General features: G+C 34.4%; 1 protein-coding gene across 6 annotated transcripts in view; it reads left to right on the top strand.

Annotated features, from left to right (window-relative positions):
* LOC308608518 (lysine-specific demethylase 6A-like) overlaps nucleotides 1-23,175 on the top strand; it is a 185,527-nt gene that overhangs the window by 69,528 nt on the left and 92,824 nt on the right. For 5 of the 6 annotated variants that reach the window (XM_081221704.1, XM_081221706.1, XM_081221703.1 and 2 more), the window contains exons 5-8: nucleotides 2,133-2,191; nucleotides 4,595-4,715; nucleotides 14,581-14,635; nucleotides 17,406-17,440. In XM_081221704.1, coding sequence (XP_081077830.1) covers nucleotides 2,133-2,191; nucleotides 4,595-4,715; nucleotides 14,581-14,635; nucleotides 17,406-17,440 — 270 coding nt within the window. The remainder of the gene's footprint in view (nucleotides 1-2,132; nucleotides 2,192-4,594; nucleotides 4,716-14,580; nucleotides 14,636-17,405; nucleotides 17,441-23,175) is intronic. The other variant, XM_081221705.1, reaches the window with a different exon arrangement.

The raw sequence follows: 23,175 nt of genomic DNA, 5'->3' as shown, positions 1-23,175 counted from the left end.
GTGCTCTGGCTTTCTCTAGTTGCGGTGAGCAGGGGCTACTCTTCGTTGTGATGTGCGGGCTTCTCATTGAGGTGGCTTCTCTTGTTGCGGAGCACGGGCTCTAGGCACGTGCGGGCTCAGCAGTTGTGGCTTACGTGCTCTAGATTACGGTCTCAGTGGTTGTGGCGCACGGGTTTAGTTGCTCCGTGGCATGTGGGATCTTCCAGGACTAGGGCTTGAACCCGTGTCCCCTGCATTGGCAGGCGGTCTTAACCACGTGCCACCAGGGAAGCCCTATAATTTATTAATTAGGGTTTGTGATAGACACTGATACAGACTAGGCATATTTTGGAGATATTAGGGGTTCACCTAGACCACTGCAATCAAGCAAATACTGCAGTAAATTGAGTCACACTAATTTTTTTGTTTCCTAATGCTTAAAAAAAGTTGAATTTACACTGTACCGTAGTCTTATTGAGTGTGCAGTAACATCATGTCTAAAAAAACAATGTACATACCTTTATTTAAAAATACTTACACTGTAAATCAACTATACTTCAATGAAAATAAAATAAATCAATTCAGTGTAGCAAAAAATAAAATCAAATAAAGGTAAATAGTTTAACAGTAAAATAAAAAAATAAAAATGCTTAGTTGCTGAAAATTATCTGAGCTTTCAGTGAGTCATAATCCTCTTGTTGGTGGAGGGTCAAGGGTCTTACCTTGATGTTGATGGCTGCTAGCCAATCAGGGTGATGGTTGCTGAAGTTAGGATGTGTGTGGCAGTTTTTTAAAGTAACTCCACAATGAAGTTTGCTACATTGATTGACTCTTTCCTTTCACAAGGAGTTTCTCAGTAATATGTAATGCTGTTTGATAGCATGATGTTTTACCCACAGTAGAACTTTCAAAATTGCAGTCAGTTTTCTCAGACTCTGCCAGTGCTTTATCAACTAAGTTTATGTAATATCTTAAATCCTTTTTTGTTATTTCAGCAGTCTTCACAGCATTTTCACCAGAGTAGTCTCCATGTCAAGAAACAGCTTTTTTTTTGTTCAGGCATAAGGAGCAACTTCTCATCTGTTCAAGTTTTATCATGAATTACAACAATTCAGTCACATCTTTAGGCTCTTCTAAATTCTGGTTCTATTGCTATTTCCAACTCATCTGCAGGTATTTCCTGAACTGAAGACTTTAACTCCTCAAATCCATCCATGAGGGTTAGAATCAGTTTCTTCCAAACTCCTGTTAATGTTTTGAGCTCTTTCCATGAATCTTCAATGTTCTTTATGACATCTGGAAAATTTCTCCTTTTCTGTAGGATGTCTTTTCATGTTTTTAATTGTTTCTTTTGCTTTGTAGAAGTTTTCAAGTTTGACGTAGTCCTATTTGTTGACTTCTGATTTTGCTATTTGTGTTTTTTATGTCATACCCAAAAAACATTGCCAAGACCAAGGTCAGGGAGAGCTTCTTTTCTGTATTTTCTTCCAGGAAATTTCATGGTGTCAGACCTTATGTTTAAATCTTTGATCCATTTTGAGTTAACATTTATGAGTAAGATAGGACTACAATTGTAGTATTTTGCATGGGCTTATCCATTTTCCCCAGCATCATTTTTAAAGAGGTGAAGAGTCTGTCCTCTTACAGTTGGGCATTCTTGGCTCCCTGTGAAACATTAGTTGACCATAAAAGTGGGGGTTTAATTCTGGTCTCTTTATTCTGTTCCATTGGTCTGCATGCTAATATTTTTATACCAGTTACCATACTGTTTTTCATAGTGTAGCTTTGTATTATAGTTTGATGTCAGGAAATGTGATACCTTCACCTTTGTTCTTCATTCTCTGGATTGCTTTGGCTATTTGGGAACTTTGTGGTTTCACAGAAATTGTAGGAGTTAAAAAAATTATTTTCATTGTGGGCTTGATTAAAAGGAACTGAAAATATTTCTCCAAGTTGTTTGGCTTCTGCATTACGTGTTGGCTCATGACTTCATTGTTTCTTTTAATCATATTGTAAGATAGGATAGAATTTTTAGAACTAAAGAACATTTTATGTATTATGTTTCTACTTAATAACATAAAGTAGACATAAAAGCTTTTAAATGGCACTTTTTTTTTTTTTTTTTTTTTTTTTTTTTTTTTTTTTTTAAACAGAATGCTGCCTTTTTATATGGCCTTGGTTTGGTTTACTTCTATTTCAATGCATTTCACTGGTAAGTTGACTTACATCAGATGTTTTCCCACTTTGTGTGTGTGTGTGTGTGTGTGTGTATGTAGGAGAAACACATAAAATATTTAAATGTCAGTAAACTCTCATTTCATTAGTTGTGTATTACCTTTGTAGGTTCAAATCAAGTTCAGCCCTCATTCCCTCCACTCAGCACATTTGCAAACATCTTGTGATACCCAGTAACTAGTAACTTGATTATAAACTCTCAATTTCCCACAATAAGAATAATGATACCTCCTTCAGTGTTGAGGATTAACAATTATAGTAATGTGTAAGATTTTGTAAACAGTAAAGTACAGGAAACTTTTTTTGGTCTTGTCCTTTTTTTTTTTTCATTTAAGTGCTATGAGAATTCAAAGGAAGGCGAGTGAGTACACCACCAGTGTTTGCAACCATGTCCTGTAGGTCATTCTGAATGATAATACAGTCCTTAAGTATACACTGACCAGTATGTGATATGGTTTCCCAAATGTGAATGAATATTCAGCTTTTAGTTGTATGACTTTTCGTGTATATTATTTTTCTTACTCCTTGGCTTTTTGGGAAATTGTTTATGCCATGTTCAGAAGTACTGCATTGTTTGTTACATGAACTTGTAGGTTATAGATGTTACACCTTCATTTTATGAACTGTGTATTTCTTTGAGAGATTTTAAACTCAAGTCAACTTACCTTTTGTCTTAAATGAGGACAATTTTAAGGTCCCTGTGAATTTCCTGAAAATCCTATTCACAGAACTCACTATTCTGAACTTTTGGAACTAGAAAAGTTCTTAGAGATCATTTTGTTTTAATTTTAAAATTTTGTTGATGGGGGAAATAAGATGTGTTCATTTTTATTTAGTGTTACTTGAACTATTTAGTAGTGGAAGCAGGCCTCATGTTCAGGACTCTAGTCTAATAATTTAAAGCATATTCCATACTTAGAGAAAAGAAAGATTTTCTTTCTTATTTTTTTTTTGAACAAAAGTATCACTGGCATTGGGTCATGGACTTGTGATCACTTACAAATGGGAAGAGGACAGATGGTTACAGAAACCAGTAATAGGAGTTATAAAGTTTGTAGGGAGATGCATTTAGAAATAAGGTTATAAGTTTTTCTAAATGGAATAATTTATTGTACTTTGCCTTATGTCAAGATGGAAAAGTGGATATTTAAAAATCATTATTTGCAGTTGTTGTGCAAATAGATACAGTCATTTCAGCTAGCCAGAACAAATTTAGGTGAAATCCAATATAAGGCTGGGAACAAAGAACTGTACATTTTAGATACAGAGAAGTGTGACTCACATTGACCAGTTTTCATGTAGTTATAACTTTTGAGCCCCCTTAGATTGAAGATAGGAATGTAAAATCAGGAAGGAGATACGTCTATAGATTGAAAATATTAATTGCTTGATATGTGTGTGACAGTGTTAAGTTAGTTGTGTGAAAGATGATTTTAAATTTAAATAACTCATCTGTAAAGGATATCTCTATATTTCCCAGAGAAAATCTTCCTTTCAGAATACTTGTTTTTGCAGTAAATGTGTGTATAACCACAGCATTTGACAAGTAGGATCTTAACTGAAGTAACTTACTAAAGACATGTGGTGTGTTGCTTGGTACTAAATTGTGATATGACTGTTATCTGCATCTTTCTATAATAAAAAGAGAATTGACTTTGGAAACATTTACAGTCCTAAATAGTGACCTCTGAGGTTTTTAGAGTATAGAATAATTGAAATTCAAAATAGACTTTTTTCTTTTTTTTCTGTCTCTTCTAAGCACTTAAATATATTCAGAGTATATCCAGCATATCTGGATTTTCTACACTGATAATAAGGACCTGTTAAAAAGACAATAATCAAGACAGAATAGAATTAGGACAAAAGTAGGCAAATGAAGGCTGAAGTAGATTAGAGAAGTCGGAAGCAGTCCTGTAAACACGGGTCCTTGATTTATGATAGAGGTGGCACTGCTTTCTGTACAGTAGGAATCCCATATAGAAAAGATAAATATTAACCCCTGTCTAAATCACGTCATACTTAAAATAGGTTCCAAGCTGAATGTAAACCAAAATGTGGTAGGTAAAAGTAAGGCTTCTAACAGTGGATTTATATGGAGCAGTATAGAACCAAGGTTAACACTCTTACCTTTTTGCCATTTTAAAAGCTTTCTTACTGTCTTCTTCTCTAAGTTGATTCAGAGAATTTTAAACTGTTTATTTACATTGAAAATACTATTAAATATTGCTAAATAATTTGAGGAAGTTAAAGTTACTTTTTTACATTCATAGTGTTTTTATAAAGTTATAATTTGTTTTAAAGTCGTATAACCATTGTATTTTTTGTACTTCCAAAGCAAATACAGTTAATCTTACAGTTTCTTATGTCTGTATTCTTCAAGGGCAATTAAAGCATTTCAAGAGGTGCTTTATGTTGATCCCAGCTTTTGTCGAGCCAAGGAAATTCATTTACGACTTGGGCTTATGTTCAAAGTGAACACAGACTATGAATCAAGTTTAAAGGTAGGTGGTTGGGGCTTTTCCTAGATATGCACTATTTCATTTGTGTGTGTGTGTGTGTGTGTGTGTAGAGTGTGGGGGTTAAATGTTAAGAGTGTAGAGAAATACTGGAAGTTATATTACTGCTATTAAATGAATGAATTTAGGATATGAACTTAAAAAAAGGAAAAAAGGATTGAATTTCGGGGTACAAGGCAGACATGGTGCTAAGATACACAGTGCTTTAGATTTTTGTTTTTGGTTTGTCTTTTTTTTTTTTTTGCGGTACGAGGGCCTCTCACTGTTGCGGCCTCTCCCGTTGCAGAGCACAGGCTCTGGATGTGCAGGCTCAGCGGCCATGGCTCATGGGCCCAGCCACTCCGCGGCATGTGGGATCCTCCCAGACAGGGGCACGAACCCGTGTCCCCTGCATCGGCAGGCAGACTCTCAACCACTGCGCCACCAGGGAAGCCCTGGTTTGTCTTTTAACAAAATATAAATATTGATGTTTGTGATAAGGAGACACTGGAGGTTTTTATTTCGTTTTTGAGTATGTAAAACACTCTCCAATATGTGACTGGCACTGTAGAGATGAAGAGGTGGTTAGTGATGCTGTATCTGTGATCTAATTATTGACTGTTCTTTCCTGTGGGTCTGATTAGAAATCTGCCCATTTTTAATAGCATGGTATGTGTCGTGGCAAAATTATTTAATAGATTTGTTATCTTTTAAGGCTTGTGGACTGCTAGTTGGTGAACATAAACATCATTGGAAAAGAATGGTACATTATTGTTAAATACTTTGATTCTAATGGAAATTTGATTTGTCAGTACTTAACATTTTTTGGAGTTTCTGGGTTTGTGCTATCATTTTATGTAATCCAAGGGTTTTTAATGAGAATGGGGATTCCCTATATATCAGAAGCATTGCTCTTTGAAAGAATTCAAGTTTCTGGAGAAAAAAGGTTTTGAGAATTTATGACTATTTAGAATGTTTGCTCTTTTCCTTATAGATGTGAATTGTAGAGTATATTGATTACAGAGGTGGTGTGCATATATGTGTGTCACATACTCTGAACTCATTAACAAGGAGAATGCTAAATAAAGTCTACTTAAAAACTGATGCGATTGCAGGTCCCCCAAACTGCCAACCTCAAGGTTAGTGATTTGGCAGAGGTCATTGAACTCAGAAAACAGTTTTATTTATGGATATGGCTTGTTTACAGTGAAAGAATAGAGATAAACATTTTCAAAGGAAAAAGACACCAAAAACAGTCAGAAGTGCAAAAGTCCACTTGTCCTGTCTCATTGCAGTCATATCAATAGCACTTAATTCTCCCTGAAATGTTGTTTAGTTACATGCAGGGAGTGTTCCCAAGCCTTTCCAGGGTTTTGTTCTTTTCCATGAAATATGTATACGTGTATAATATTGACGTTTGGTAAGATAGAAAGGGAGAGAGCCACCTGACTGACCTTAGTTTTAGGTGCTTAATCACCAGCCACTTTAGACATCAAACTGTAATGTTGTTAGAATGAATTATCTTGATGACCCAAGGTCCTAGGTATACAAAGGTACATTTGCAAGGCAGGATATTCTAAAGGTTTAGAGATTCTCTCTCAGGAGTTGGTCATGGCTAGAGCTTTTTTTTTTGAATAGGCAGTGTTTCAACAACCCAGACTGGCTGAGTTAATTCCTTACTGCACTCTGTATTCATTCAGTTCCTTAATTCTTTCGGGTTTTAAAATATTAAGTGCTTCAAACTATCTCTGCATTTTATGGGTTTATATAGGAGTGATACTGAGGGCACAGAGAAACTCAACCAAGAACATTAAAAACCATTGCAAGTGGACTGTAAAGAATTTAGATCACACACTGGTCAGAGATCAGTTGTAACTGAGGATTAAGTCCAGAGTTAAATGCACTTGGTGCAGAGAATGGGATTAGGTTTATCAGTTATATGTTAAGATTAGAACAGAGTTTATCAAACTGTATACTGTGAGGTGTCAGTTGATTTAAAATGTGAAGAAAGTACAGTTTTGACACCTTGTAGATTCGCCCCCCCCCCCCCCCCCCGCCACCCCGGTATGTGGGCCTCTCACTGTTGTGGCCTCTCCCGTTGTGGAGCGCAGGCTCAGCGGCCATGGCCCACAGGCTCAGCCGCTCTGCGGCATGTGGGATCTTCCCGGACCGGGGCACGAACCTGTGTCCCCTGCATCGGCCACTGTGCCACCAGGGAAGCCCCTGACACCTTGTAGATTTTAACCCCTTCTTTCATTTATATATTTATATATTCACAGTGTATAAATTAGCCTATTAAAAATGTTAACATGTCATATGGCAGAAAATAAGTTAAATATGGTATAATTTTTTTGTAATGTATTTGTTATCATATACCAGCATTTTAGGTGTTTTCTGAAAATATGATGGAGGGCAAAAGAAAATTGTCAATATGTAAAATATCCTTTAATTAGGCAGAGCAGAATTGGATAATATTCACTGGTTTGTTGAAAGTGTTTTTGACTTACTCACGCATAATGGAAACAGTGTTGTATCCACTTCTATTTGTTTAGGCTTAGGTAAAGAGTAACAGACCTTCAAATGATGTTGATTTTAACAAAAAATTTGGGGGCATGCAATTTTCTTTTTCTTTCTTTGTGCCGTTTTCCCCCTTATTTTATACTCTGATAACTCTCTGATTTCATTGTATGAAAACAGAATGTTTTTGACATTAATATTTCTTTTTTAATGAAGTATAGTTGATATACAATATTATATTAGTTTCAGGTGTACATCATAGTGATACAGTATTTTTACAGATTATACTCCATTAAAAGTCATTACAAGATAATGGCTATAATTCCCTGTGCTGTGCAATATATCCTTGTTGCTTATCTCTTAATCCCACAGCCATAATACGCCGATGCCCCCAATCTCTTTTCCCACTGGTAACCACTAGTTTGTTTCCTATATCTATGAGTCTCTTTCTGTTTTGATATATACATTTGTTTATATAATTTTTTAGATTCCATATGTAAGTGATATCATATGGAATTTGTGTTTCTCTTTCTGACTTAACTTCCTTTAGTATGATAATCCCCAGGTCCATCCATGTTGTTGCAATTGGCATTATTTCGTTGCTTTTATGGCTGAGTAATATTCCATTGTATATATGTACCACATCTTTTTATCCATTCATCTGTCGATGGACAGTTAGGTTTCTTCCAAGGCCTGGCTGTTGTAAATAGTGCTACTCTGAACATTGGTGTGCATGTATCTTTTTGAATTAGAGTATTCTCAGGATATATGCCAATGAGTAGGATTGACTGCCTGGGTCATATGGTAACTGTGTTTTTAGTTTTTTGAAGGAACCTCCGTACATTGGTTTCACCAGTTTACATTCCCACCAACAGTGTAGGAGAGTTCCCTTTTCTCACATCCTCACCAACACTTGTTTTTTTTTTTTTTTTTTTTTTTGCCGTACGCGGGCCTCTCACTGTTGTGGCTTCTCCCGTTGCGGAGCACAGGCTCCGGACGCGCAGGCTCCGGACGCGCAGGCTCAGCGGCCATGGCTCACAGGCCCAGCCGCTCTGCGGCATGTGGGATGTGGGATCTTCCCAGACCGGGGCACGAACCCATGTCCCCTGCATCGGCAGGCGGATTCTCAACCACTGTGCCACCGTGGAAGCCCAACACTTGTTATTTGTAGTTTTTTGTTTGTTTGTTTGTTTGTTTTTTTTTTTTGCGGTACACGGGCCTCTCACTGTTGTGGCCTCTCCCGTTGTGGAGCACAGGCTCCGGACACGCAGGTTCAGTGGCCATGGCTCACGGGCCCAGCCGCTCCGCAGCATGTGGGATCTTCCCGGACCGGGGCACGAACCCGTGTCCCCTGCATCAGCAGGCGGACTCTCAACCACTGCGCCACCAGGAAAGCCCTATTTGTAGTTTTTTGATGATAATCATTTTGACAGATGTGAGGTGATACCTTGTTTCAGTTTGCATTTCTCTAATAATTAGTGATGATGAGCATCTTTTCATGTGCCTGTTAGCCATCTTTATGTCCTCTTTGGGAAAATGTCTGTTCAGGTCTTCTGCCCAGTTTAAAATTTTTTTTTTTTTTTTTAGGGGAATGTTCAGTTATATGAGCTGTTTATATAGTCTGGATATTAATCCCTTGTTGGTCATATTGTTTGCAGATTCCATCCATAGGTTGTCTTCCACCCCACAACCCCTATCTCTGGCACTTAGTAATCTGCTCTTTGTATCTATTAGTTTGATTTTTTAAAAATTATTTTTTAATTGTTTATTTAAAAAATTCCACATAAAAGTGAGATCCTTTGGTTATTGGCTTTCTCTGTCTGGTGTATTTCACTTGGCCTAATACCTTCTAAGTGTACGCATGTTGCTGCAGATGGCAAAGTTTCATTCTTTTTTATGGCTGAGTTATTACACGTATATACATACACTCACATACACACATACACTCACATACACACATGCATGCACACCACATCTTCTTTAACCATTCATTTGTTGATGGATACTAGGTCACTTCCATATTTTGGCTATTGTAAATAATGCTGCTGTGAACATTGGGGTGCATGTATCTTTTTGAATTAGTGGTTTTGGTTTTTTTGGATATATATCTAGGAGTGGAAATACTGGGTCATATGGTATTTCTGTTTTTAATTCTTTGAGGAATCTCCATACTGTTTTTCATAGTGGCTACGCCAGTTTATATTCCCACCAACAGTGCCCAAGCATTCCCTTTTGTCCACATCCTCACTAACATTTATTTGTTGCCTTTCTCATAGAACACATTCTGACAGGTGATACTTAATTGTGATTTGGATTTGCATCTCCCTAATGATTCATGATGTACATTGTCTTTTCATGTGCCTGTTGGCCATCTGTATGTTTTTTTTTTTTATCTGTATGTTTTTAGAAAAATGTCTGTGCACGTCTTCCATCCAGTTTTTTTTTTTTTTTTTTCTTTTTGCGGTATGCGGGCCTCTCACTGTTGTGGCCTCTCCCGTTGCGGAGCACAGGCTCCGGACGCGCAGGCCCAGAGGCCATGGCTCACGGGCCCAGTCGCTCCGCGGCATATGGGATCCTCCCAGACCGGGGCACGAACCCGTATCCCCTGCATCGGCAGGCGGACTCTCAACCACTGCGCCACCAGGGAGGCCCCATCCAGTTTTTAATCAAACTGAATATGGGTTTTTTTGCTGTTGAGTTATATAAGTTCTTTATATATTTTGGATATTAACTGTGTATCAGATACATGATTTGCAACTGTATCCCATTCAGTACACTGCCTTTTAATTTTGTTGATGGTTTTCTTTGCTGTGGAGAGGCTTTTAGTTGGATGTAGTCCCACTTGCTTATTTTTCACTTTTGTTACCTTTGCTTTTGCTGTCAGGATTTGGTGTCAAGATTTGCAGAATTATTGCTGTTTGAAAATATGTAACATTTTATGTTGTTTGGGGTTTGAAACAGTAAAAGCATTAATTTTCCTGCTGCTTTCAAAAGTTTGTGGACTTTTTTCTTGTTTTAGGATCTTGAATACTGAGAGAGAAAATGTAGGCTGGGCAATTAAAATTATACAAATCTCTCTACTTTTTGAGAGTTTTAGTATAATAGTAATACTGAAATAATGTCATCTTGGAAATGTATTTCTTTTAAGGTCAGTTTATTTCCTTTGATGACTCATTTAGGAAAGGTCTGTTTTCTCACATAACATTTTAATATGTTTTCAAGGTCAGTTAGACTTAAAAATGTACTACAGTATAAAGTGGGACTGTTATGCTGCTCTTTCTGTTAGAGGAAAGCTGTTTTTAAATATATTTTGTTTTAAATATTATACATATTTTAAAATAGTTTTGTCTTGGCTCTCATAGCACAATAAGGATATGTATTTGGCTTTGCAGAATAGATGAAAATTAAAGCAGTATTCAGAGTGTTGAAATGTTAGATATTCCTGAGTAAAAAAAGTTTTTTCCCCCAGTTTTGGTTGTATTATTAACTTAAAATTTTCAGATCATAGTAAATTATCATGCAATTAAAAAAAAAAAGCTAGAGTCACAGATCTAGAAAACAAACCTATGGTTACCAAGGGGGAAGGGAGAAAGGGATGGATTGGGAGATTGGAATTGACATATACATAGTACTATAAATAAAATAGGTAGCTAATAAGGACCAACTGTATAGCACAGGGAAGTCTATGCACTACTCTGTAATGGCCTATATGGGAAAATAATTTAAAACAGAGTGGATATATGTTTATGTATAACTGATTAATTTTGCTGTATACCTGAAACTAACGCAACATTGTAAATCAGCTATACTCCAATAAAACTGAAAAAAAAAATTACAGGGAATTCACATATACCCATCAGATAATTTCATTCAGTGGTAATATTTTTCATAACTATGATATCTTATTACAACCAGGATTGGACATTGTTAAAGTCCAAAACTTTTCTTTTTTCTAGCATTGTACCTCTGCATCATTTTGTGCATTTTTTTTTTTTTTTTTTTGTGGTATGTGGGCCTCTCACTGTTGTGGCCTCTCCCGTTGTGGAGCACAGGCTCTGGACGCGCAGGCTCAGCAGCCATGGCTCACAGGCCCAGCCGCTCCACGGCATGTGGGATCTTCCCGGACTGGGGCATAAACCCGTGTCCCCTGCATCGGCAGGCGGGCTCTCAACCACTGCGCCACCAGGGAAACCCCATTTTGTGCATTTTTGACTCTATGTTTATAGAAAGATTAATGCATTTGCTATTTAAGGGCCATATTCATTTTAATAAATTACTCCATTTCAGAATATGTTTTAAATAATTTTTAAAAATCTACTTCATAGGGCTTCCCTGGTGGCGCAGTGGTTGAGAGTCCACCTGACGATTCAGGGGACGCGGGTTCGTGCCCTGGTCCGGGAAGATCCCACATGGCGTGGAGCGGCTGGGCCCGTGAGCCATGGCCGCTGAGCCTGTGCGTCCGGAGCCTGTGCTCCGCAACGGGAGAGGTCACAACAGTGAGAGGCCCGCGTACCGCAAAAAAAAAAAAACCCAAAAAAACAACAAAAAAAACAAACAAAAAATCTACTTCATATAGGCTAGCATAATTTTTTTCTAGTGTTGTTTTTTAATTATTTTATTGTACAGAAATACACACTACATGATACTGTTTTCAACATTCAACTGTATCAGTTAAAATATACAATTTAGTGGCATTGATAATATTCACAGTGTTATATAACCATCATCATTATCCATTCCCCAGAATTTTCAGTAACTCACGTAAAAACTTCTGTTCACATTAAACAATAATTTCCATTCCTTTTTCCCCTCTAGCTTCTGATACCCTTCTGTTCTAATTTCTGTTTCTATGAACTTGACAGTTTTAGGTACCTGATACAAATGGAATCATATGTTATTGTGTCTGGCTTATTGCACTTAGCTTAATGTTTCCAGGATTCATCCGTGTTCTAGCATATATAGGGCTTCCTTTTTGTGGCCAATAATATTCAATTGTATGTATATAACACAATTTTTTCATTTATTCATCTGTTGATGGGCTTTCAGATTTTTCTCTATTTTGGCAGTTGTGAAGAATACTGCTATGAACATTCACGTATCAGTGTTTTTTTGACTCTGTTTTTTCAGTTCTTTTGGAAATATACCTAGAAATCTAATTGCTGAATTGTATCATGTATTTAACTTTGTGAGGATTGCTATACTTTTCACACTGCCTGCACATTTTACATTCTTATTAGCAATGCACTAGAATTCCAGAATCTCTACCTTCTTGCCAAAACCTCTTTTCCATTTCTTAAAAAAGTAATAACCATCCTAATGGAAGTGGATTGCTATTACCTTTGTTTTTTTTCACTTGCATCTTTTTCTGTGTATTTGTCTTCTTTGGAGAAATGTACACCAAAGTCTTTTGCCCACATTTGAATTCCATTCTTTGATTTCTTCTTGCTGAGTTACAGGTGTCTTTATGTACTCTGGATATTAATCCCTTATGAGAGCCATAATTTCAAATATTTTCTCCCAGTAATAGTTTCTTTTGATGCATAAAAGTTTTTAATTTTTAAGAATCCTAGTCTTTTTTCTTTTGTTGCCTGTGCCTTTGGTGTCCAAGAAATCATTGCCAAAACCTTTGTCATGAAAATCTTTTCCTGTATTTTCTTCTAAGAGTTTTATAGTTTAATTCTTCATGTTTATATGGAAGAAAACAGTCTACCTTCATTCTTTTCCACGTGGCTATTTCACAGCTACCATATGTTGAAAAGGTTGTCCTGTGTATGGTGTGTGAGCATAACAGACTGTGTGTACCACCTACAGTGTTCTTTCCAATGATTCTTTTTATAGCCATTCTTTTGTTACAGTGATAGCAAGCATTAATTTTGTTGTTAGTTACAGCTAGTTGAGGAAGCATAGTTATGTACTCAGTGATCCCACATTGTTTAGACTACATGTCCAACTTGACATTTTAAGTGTCAGTATGCCTATCACAAGTTTAGATGTATGAATTGTAGAAAGGAATGACATTTATGTAGTTGATTGTTTACTGACTTGTCCTTTGGTTACTTAATGGTATTATAGTTGATTATTTTAATTGTTGAATAATTAATGGAGACTCTGAAAATTGAATGTACATTTGTGGGAATAGTTTGTAGAATAGTTGATGGGGGCTTACTTATTCCTCTTTCATTTAAGTTAAAGAAATTTTATTACCTGTTTTCTCTGCTTAAGTAGTTTATAACTCTGACATTTATATTGTTAATTAATAGAGGTCATTTGTTATCTGTGTTTTTCAATGACAGCTATTGTGTTCATGTTTTAATGTTATCTGTGTTTTTAGTAATAAGTCTCTGTAGACAGACACATAAGTGAGTTATTAAATATAATATCTAATATATATATTAATTATACATTATGTTTTCTATTTACTCTCATATTAACTAATACTGGTTAGTAACTAATTTCTTAGTAATGATCTATTAGTTTTTATATATATTAATATATATGTAACATCTATCTATAGACAGTTATATATATTTACATTCTGCATACATTTATTTGATATAAGTAGGATGTTTTAATATTTCATGAATGATTCTACATGCTTTACACACAATTTACATACCTTTTAAAAGAACCAACTATATTTCAGAGATGAATTTCAACATGGGTTATGGTTTTTAAATATCTTGAAATATAGTGCTATTGAAGGAATATAAGCCTATATGACTTATTCTTTAGGAGATATCTAATAGTATTGTTTCATTTCTAAAGTCCAGATCTCATTTTTAGATAATCACTGATGCTTTAAAAGATACCATTGGGTTTTGTAAATTTTTTTTAACATCTTTATTGGACTATAATTGATTTACAATGGTGTGTTAGTTTCTGCTTTATAACAAAGTGAATCAGTTATGCATATACACATGTTCCCATATATCTTCCCTTTTGCGTTTCCCTCCCTCCCCTTTATAGATTTTTGTATGGTGAATTGAAATGCATCTAATTTAAACATTTCTATAACTTAATTTTTTTCTTTACTTTAATGCTGAAATATTCTTCTTTTTTTAACCTAGTAATAATAGACACAGGATAAGTAGGAAAAGTAGTAGTTTTTAGGAGTAGTAGTAGCTTTCCCCCAACATCCTCCCTTCTTAACTATCCTATGGAAATACTTTGATAACACTTTGTTTCCACAATAGATTTTGAATCATAGTAATTTTATTTGGTGGGCTATTATGTTTGTTTTAGTTATATAACATGGTTTCATTATACATGTTAGACTGATAAAGACTAAAATATTAAAGTTGACTTTATGCATCTCTAAATTTAGCACACTAATGTCTTCACTTTTTTCTTACAGCATTTTCAGTTAGCTTTGATTGACTCCAATCCCTGTACTTTGTCCAGTGCTGAAAGTAAGTATTTCCACATACAATAGTTTTTTGTCTTTTTGAGGAACAGTATATCCATGAAAGGTTTCAAATTACGACCCTGAATACCTTTTCAGATACTCTATATCTTTGTTTCTGTTGGTTTTTGAGAACAAGAATGGGAGAACACAAGCCTGATTCAGAGACTTTAAGATAGTTGATCAGCATAATCACTTGATAACTGTAGAAATCCCTGGTTTCTCACAGAGCCCTAACATATAGTGATTGCTTACCTTTTGCTAGGTATTATTGGTGGCAGGCATTACTATCTTGTAGTGTTTTTTTTTTTTTTTTTTTTTTTTCTTTTCTCTTTTTTTTTTTTTTTTTCCAGTACGCGGGCCTCTCACTGCTGTGGCCTCTCCCCTTGCGGAGCACAGGCTCTGGACGCACAGGCTCAGCGGCCATGGCTCACGGGCCCAGCTGCTCCGCGGCATGTGGGATCTTCCCGGACCGGGGCACGAACCCGTGTCCCCTGCATCGGCAGGCGGACTCTCAACCACTGCGCCACCAGGGAATCCCGTAGTGTCTGTTTTTAACCCATAAATTATTTCTCTTGTTTCTCTTGTTTCTTTTAATGTCTTTGAGACTTTACATATTCCACTGGCCATGACTGGTCTTTGAATCTCGTAGCCTGTGCTTATGAAATTGGGAAGATCAGAGTATTCAAAGTAAAGTTAAAAAAAAAAAGAATGGAAAATGTATTTTTGTTTATGAGTAACTTACACATGTACAGTTTCTTCAATGTTTATACATATTGTTTTTCAAGCTAGAAAGAGATATGTATCCAGTTAATATTTTTGAAAACAATTAGATGATATAAAACTTTCATTATATTATTGTCCTTCATGATAGCATGTATTCTTAATCTTCTGAAAATAACGTTTCTAATAAAGTTTAAATTTCAAGACCTTTTTGGCAATGTTGCTAGTATATTAGTACATATGTTTGAAAATCTCCATGTTGAGTATTTTCCTAGTTGTATATTTATGGTCCTCTTTCAAATTATATATAAGAATGAAATAGGAGATTTTCACTTTTTGAAAGATGACACTGTCACCTTATGGGATTGTGAGGCCAGAGACATGGGACCCGAGACTGAATTGGTGGGAAGTTCACATGGTGTTAGGGTGTCAGTTAGATAGTCTTTTCTTTCTTGTTACTTATTAGATGGATATGAAGATGAGAAAAATGGGATTTAGATTCCCTAACTTTCTCCTTATTTCTGTCAAATAATGGAGATGAAATTTCTATTAACTGGATTTGTGGTTATGTTGGGAAAGGGCAGTGTGGAGGAAGAAAATCACTTAACCTATTAAATAAAGAGGTTGTTTTTATATATGAGACTTGAAAAAATTTGTGAATTGTATTTTGTTTATTTATTTATTATCTTGTAATAGAATTTTCCTTTTCTCTGAAGAAGATGTTTTTATTTATAGGAGGTTTGTTAACTTGTAATGTGTAACCACTTAGGGAGAGCACTGCCTTTGTACCCAAAATTTATTTGATTTTAGAGTTAATTACAAAATTTTAGGATAATTTTTCTGTATTATGTGCAGGAAATTATGGATACCTAGTGCAGTGTTTGCTAATCTGGATGTGGAGAAGTTATTAGAAAGCTAGGGAGTTAATTAAAGGAGACAGCTTTTCAGGCCTTTATACCACAGGATCACTAAATCACAGTTTTTAAGAGCTGAGCTTAAGAATTGGTAGTTTTTTAATGCTTCCTAAAGAGAATATAATCTTCAGGCCATTTGCTGAGAGAGAATGAAAGATAAGGAGGTGGGGTGGGAGGAGGAGGAAAGGACAGGAAAATAAACATCTTGTTACTTATGAGAATTTCATGATTCCTTTAAGACATTTCTGGAAAGTAATCCACATTTTATGTTCTCTGTAAAATTTTGAAAGCTTCTTCTAGTTACAGCCTAAAACAAAACATGAAAAGAGATTTGTTACTGACACATAAAGCCCATAGAATTTAAATAGCTAGAATTTAGTTGTAATTATTGTGATTTTGTTTTATTGATCCTTACGATTTTCATTGAATCTTTCATGTTCTGGTAATTGCAAACTGAGCAACAGGAAGAGCTTGGGGGGGAAAAAAGAAGGAGCAAATGTGTTGTATACATTTATCTGATTTATCAGATATACTTAGTTCATAATTTTGCTTTTTAGGTGGTATGACTTTTTCTTCTTTAAGTAAAAGTCACTAAATTCTGAATATCCAAAACAAAGTCATTTCTTGTGTGTGCTTTTACTAATACTGTTTTGATCTATGACTTTTAAAAAAATGCTAAATAGATTTACTCTGAAGAAAAACATGTGTATGTTTAAAAACATGTCTTTATTTAATAGCTTTACTATATTTTTAAGGTGAACATTTTGAATATCATGTTTTAGGATATATACATTTGAAAGGCTATGTTTATTTAATATTGCTGATTTAAATTTAGTATACTTATTTACTGTTGATGTTTAATGTTTTTAATGTATTTTAATGTGTTTTCTTAGAATTAAAAATAAGTGGATTAAATTTTTATTTAATAATGGCTTTTAATTGTGTTTTCTTAGCATGCTCATGATCTTTACAGATTTATTTGTACATTGTTCTATTAAAAACAAAATTGCACTTCTAAATCAAATTTGTGATCCATTGTTTTAACATTTCCTTATGTTTTAAATGTTGTATAATCTCTTTTCCTTCATTACCTTAAACTCAGCTGTATTGTAATTAATTCTTTTCCATGATCCTTTGTAGTTCAGTTTCATATTGCCCACTTGTATGAAACCCAGGTAAGTGTTTTAATTTACTATACTGAAAACAAGAACAAAATCCTTATTCATACTTTAAGTGAAATAAAAATTATATAAGACAGTTTCATACCTTACACTTTCATACTTTAAGTGAAATAATTATCAGTAAATTTTAGTTCAGTTTTGAGTATAAACTCCTGCATATATTTAATATTTTAAACTCATTAAATGTGTTTGAAATTTTGGTTTGTGATAAAACCAAACAAGAGACATGAAGGAATTTGAGGTTTGTATTGAGAATGAGTATAGTTTTGGTAACCATTTTCAACTCACTGTGATTTAATAAATTTCCAAAACACTCTCTAGCTGTACACTAGGAATTGTCAGTTAATGCAGTTTGCCTCTAAATTGAGTCATCTGCGTGGTTTGAAATGACTTTACTTAAGAAGTGTTAGACCATCCTGATTTTAGTGTGTGTATTTTTCCAAAATATTTTTGCCTGTTTGAAATAAGATATTGTTTTAGAATAATTGCTTCTGTTTTTCTGTAATATTGAAGTGTCTTTAAAACATCTTATTTGTAACATAAAGTATAGTCACCCTTTAATGGTACTATCATAACTTCAACATTGGCTTTAAAAACTGTTTCAGTTTAACTTTGTAATATTTTGTGCATAGCATATTTTGTTTGGCTGTTAGATTAAAAACTGTAGTATCATATAAATTTACAATCTGTGGTCAGAAATCAGGAGATTGCTAGGAGGCTGAAAAAAGTACATAGAGTTTATTAATAGTATGAGTAGTTGAACATTTAAGATTGTATTTCAGTTGAGTTATAACATGCATTTAATAGCAGCTTTTCAGGGGAGAAAAAGCACTTGTTATGTAGTAAACATTTGTGAGGTCTATTCTTTTGTTTTTAGTCCAAGTATAAATTAATGGGTTGAGGGTAGATACTGTGCAAATTTATACCAAACAAGGGAAGATGCTGGCATCTTCCTTTATTCATATTATAAATGGATGTAATAAGATAGTTTGAGATCATTTAAATGTCAAGTTCCCAAACCCTGCTTATGGGTTAGCCATTTTGGGGAGCTTTAAAAAAAATTGACGTCAGGTTTCTATACCCTGTCCATCTTCCCTTACTCCCCAGAAAACACCCCCGAAATTTCTGTATTTTCTGAATCAGAGTTGATATCAAGGTAGGATATTCTGGTAATCTGCTTATTTCTATTTTATAACATGGAATGGCAGCCTTCTTATATCTATGGTTATAGATAAAAATTGTTACCTCCTGGTCTGAGTCTTTGTTAAGTATAGAGTTTTTATTCATTAGTTTTTTTTCTTTTTTCCCCTAATCTTTTATGTAGGGAAAGTGATTTTAGGTATATTCAATCTTTAGCTGGCCCCACAAATCTGCAGGTTCCTTACTGCAGGTAAGATAAGAATCTGCAATACAGAACCTGGGGATTCACACAGCCGACCCTACTAAACCGTTTTATGTAAGGTATCTTGAGCAGATTTTGGTATCCTTGGGTGTCATGGAACCAATCTCCCACAAATACGGAGGGATTACTATTTTATGACCATTTGGTATTTTCGGATGTTAAAACTATCTTAATTTCATTGCAATTGTCACAGAAGGAAAAGAATAAATATTAAACCCAAGTAATCAATTAAGTTATAGAACTTTCCCATTTGAATTAAAAAAATTAGATTGTGGTGTTATTAAATTTATAGTTGATGGCACTTTAGTAGAATGGGGGCATGAAGTATAAACTGAGATATTCTCAGAAAGGAAAATATGAGTAGTATACTTTCATTTGGTATCTACAAGAATTCTTCATTTCAGTGAATATCTTTTTCTTGTTAATCCAAGATAGTTCTCCCATTATAAAAAAAATTCTACTTACAGTTGATTATAGTTTCATAAAATAATTTGAGTAAAATATAATTTTCTATGTAGGTCTTTTTGATTTTTCTAATTTTAACCTATACATAAAAGTTCTTATTTATAAATACTCTGTCTTTTTCTTACAGTTTCATCTTCCTGAAAGATGATAATTTTGTTTTCTCAAATTTGATAGAGTTATTATTTACTGTTTTAAAATCATTAATTTATTGAGATGGTTTCTGAGGGTTTTTAAATGAAAACAGAATTTTACCCTTATTCTGGTATTCTCCTGAGTTCTACTGATTTTTTTCAAACTCCTTGTTTTGAAATAATTGTAAATTCACAGGAAGTAGCAAATATGCACAGAAGATACAGTGTGCCTTTCACCTCATCTCTTCTTCAAGTGTTTACATCTTCTGTAATTGTAATATAATATTGAGATGGGAAATTGACATTGGCACACTATGTATATATAACTGTATGCTGTTTCATTGTATATGTAGACTGCTGATGAAGGTGAGAGCAGACTACCTGGTATTTGCAGGAGTGGAAAACTTACTGTCTTAAAGTTTTCTGACTTCTTTGGCTGCCACTTTTACTGATCTTTTACCTGTATAGATCAGTCTTTTCTTGAAGATTGTTTCTTTATAGTTGTTGGTATTTCCAAGTGTGGCTTCTTCAGAACTTAGTAAGGAATTTAGGAGGCAAAAGAAAACAACAAACCAACGAACAAAAACCAAAATCAAAAAAACCCAAAACCCCAACTAAACAAATTAAAAAAATATTTATTTACTGCTGTATTTTTCCTTGAGTCCAAAGATCAGTGAATGGTTTACTTTTTCCCATATTTTTCCGATATTACATATAAAACAAGCAAACAAAGTTTGGAGTGAGTTTAACTGGATTTAGTGAGAGAAATAAAAGTCTGTTTTCTACACCTAGTATGGAATTGGAAATCAATGTCAATCTTTCAAATTATAATGCAACCTTGTAGTCCTGAAGTAAATACACTAGATTAAGATGTATTATTGTTGTTAAATATTACTGTAGTTCTAGTTTGTTAATGTTACATACAAATTTTCTGTGTCTTTGTTCATGAGGTTTTCACCTTTTTGTACTGCCCTTTGGAGATTTTAGAATGATGATTATACTGTTTTACAAAAGTGCTTTGGAAATGCTACCTTATTTTTGTATTCACTGGAAGAGTTTGTGTTACAGATTGTTACTATATTTCTTCTCATAATGTTTTGAAAAATTTAGTATCTAAGCCATTTAGGACTGGATTTTTCATAATTGAAAGAGTTTTGATTATGGATACATTTGAAAAGCGGTATTTGTCACTACTTTTGGAGAGAGTTGTAGATTTTTATTTTGATTCAGTTCTGTTTTAGGGAAGATATTTTTAAAAATTTCATCTTAATTATTGGCATGAATTGGTTCATAATATTTTCTTATAAAGTGTGTAAAGATCTGTGGTGAGCACCTTTTTTTTTATTGATCTTGCCAGGGTTTGTCAAATGTAATAACATTTCATATGCTTCTATGATGTGATTGCTTTCTATTTTATTAATTGCTGCTTTCTTACTACTTTCTTTGGGTTTAATTTAGTCAGCATTATTTTTTATTTATTTTTGACATACATAGGTGGTTGATTTCTAGTTTTAAAAACAATGTGAATTAAAGTATTTTTTTTCTCCAAACATGATTTGATGCATTCTAAAAACTTGCTATGGCGTGTACTTCTTATTTCAAAATATTTTTAAATTTCAGCTGTGATTTGTTGTTTTGTTTGACCTGTGGTTATGTAATGTGTTATTATTTAAATCAGTTGGAATTTTTTATATTGCTTTTGGGCCATGGTATCATTGCTCTTGGTTAATGATTCATGTTTTTATTAGAAACAAACATGTATTTTGTTGTTCTTGGGTATACTGTGGTAAGTTATGTAGACTTGGTTGTATTCAGGTTTTCCTATATCCTTGTCAACTTTTTAATTTAAAAATTCTTGCTTATCCATTAAATCCGTTCTTAAAGAAGTACGTATGGTAATAATATTAAACATGATTATGTGTGTTAGTGTGCCCTGATTTTCGACTACAACTCTTCCTCTTTTTTTTTTTTTTTTTTAATGAATGTTTTCAATGGGTGTAGAATTCTGTTTTTCTTTCCATAGTTTGAAATTTATGTTCCACTGTTGTTAAGCTTTATTGTTTCTTGATTTGAAGTCTCATGATTCCCTTGTTGGTTAGAAGGTGAAGCTTACCTTCACCCTGGTTTTTAATTTTCTGCTGATTACTTAACATTTTTTCTTTATATTTAGTTTCCTGCCGTTTTGCTACCATGATCCTAATTCTTTATGGTTTTCTGCTTGTGGTTTCTTGTATTTCTTGAATCTATACCGTGTTCTTTTATGTTATGCAGGGAGGTTAGTTTTTCAAAAACTACTTTTGCCCAATTATCTTTTTTCCTTTAAGTGTCCAAGTACATATACATTACAGATTTTCACTGTCTTTTCTATTTTTCCCTGTATTTTCTACTTCTTTTTCTCTCTCTTTATCTGTATTTTCTTCTGGTTTATTTTTCAGGTCACTTATCTTCTCATTTTCTATATCAAATCTGCAGTTAAGCCACCACTGAGTTCTTAATTTTAATTATTCCCTTTTCTTCCTAAAATTTCTGATGGATTTTTACATAGTTCTTGATTCTGGGTTGAAATTATTCATCATTTATTTTCTTGAACATACTAATCCTAGTTACTTGAAAGTCATTGATAATTCTGATATCTGAATCTCCTGTTGCCATTGTTTTTACTTAATTTCTCTTTCCTTTATTTTTACTTCTTTACAATTTGCTTTGAATTATTTACTGAATGCCAGACTACATGTACGAAAACATACAGAGATCGTTTTAACTTCTGGGCTTGTTTCAGTTTTCCTTTTTTTCCCCTGGCCAATTCTTAGATTGGGGAAAGATCACCATAATCCAGTGAGGCAATAATGTGATCTAAAAATGGTCTTCTTGGGCTTCCCTGGTGGCGCAGTGGTTGAGAGTCCGCCTGCCGATGCAGGGGACACGGGTTTGTGACCCGGTCCGGGAGGATCCCTCGTGCCGCGGAGCGGCTGGGCCCGTGAGCCGTGGCCGCTAAGCCTGCACGTTCGGAGCCTGTGCTCCGCGGCGGGAGAGGCCACAGCGGTGAGAGGCCCGCGTACCGCAAAAAAGAAAAAGAAAAATGGTCTTCTTATATTATAAGGCCTTGTATGATTTTAGATTTTAGTTCACCCTTTATCAAGGTTATAGTAATTTTGATACTTACCTACATACTTGGGATGTATTTGACAGGACCTGTTGCCATGCTCAACTAGAAATGTTATGGTTCCCCAGTGCCATAAAGGGAAAGGTGGGTGCTTTGTCATACTCTTCTTTGTTGGATTTCTTTCTGTGCTGTATAAGTAGCCCTCCATGAGGAAGATGGAGGACATTTCCTTAAATTTATGGTTAGATTTTTTGGTATCCCATTTTAAATGGAATAAATTTCTGTAAAAATAGAAAGTTGTTTTCTTTTGGGAAAAGAGACAATAATCATACAGTGTGATGAATATTATGCAGAAAATAAAATAGGTCAGTGAAATCAAGTGCTTTACAGGGAGATATCAAGGATAAGTCAGATGTCTGTTACTTGGGAAGAAGTTGAATAAAATACGGTATATTTTGTAGTATCTAGTGTAATCATTCATATGTTAATGGAATGAGGAATATTCATTTTTGTGTATCCTTTGGGAGGATATCATATATATTTTTAAGTGAATAGAGGAAAATGAAGCAATGTGTTGGGTATACTATAACTTATTTGGACATATGTGTGTTATTATATGAAAAAGCCA

The sequence above is a fragment of the Mesoplodon bidens genome (genome assembly GCF_964165515.1).
Source record: "Mesoplodon bidens genome assembly, chromosome: X".
Taxonomy (NCBI): Eukaryota; Metazoa; Chordata; class Mammalia; order Artiodactyla; family Ziphiidae; genus Mesoplodon; species Mesoplodon bidens.
This window is presented reverse-complemented; position numbering and strand designations above follow the sequence as displayed.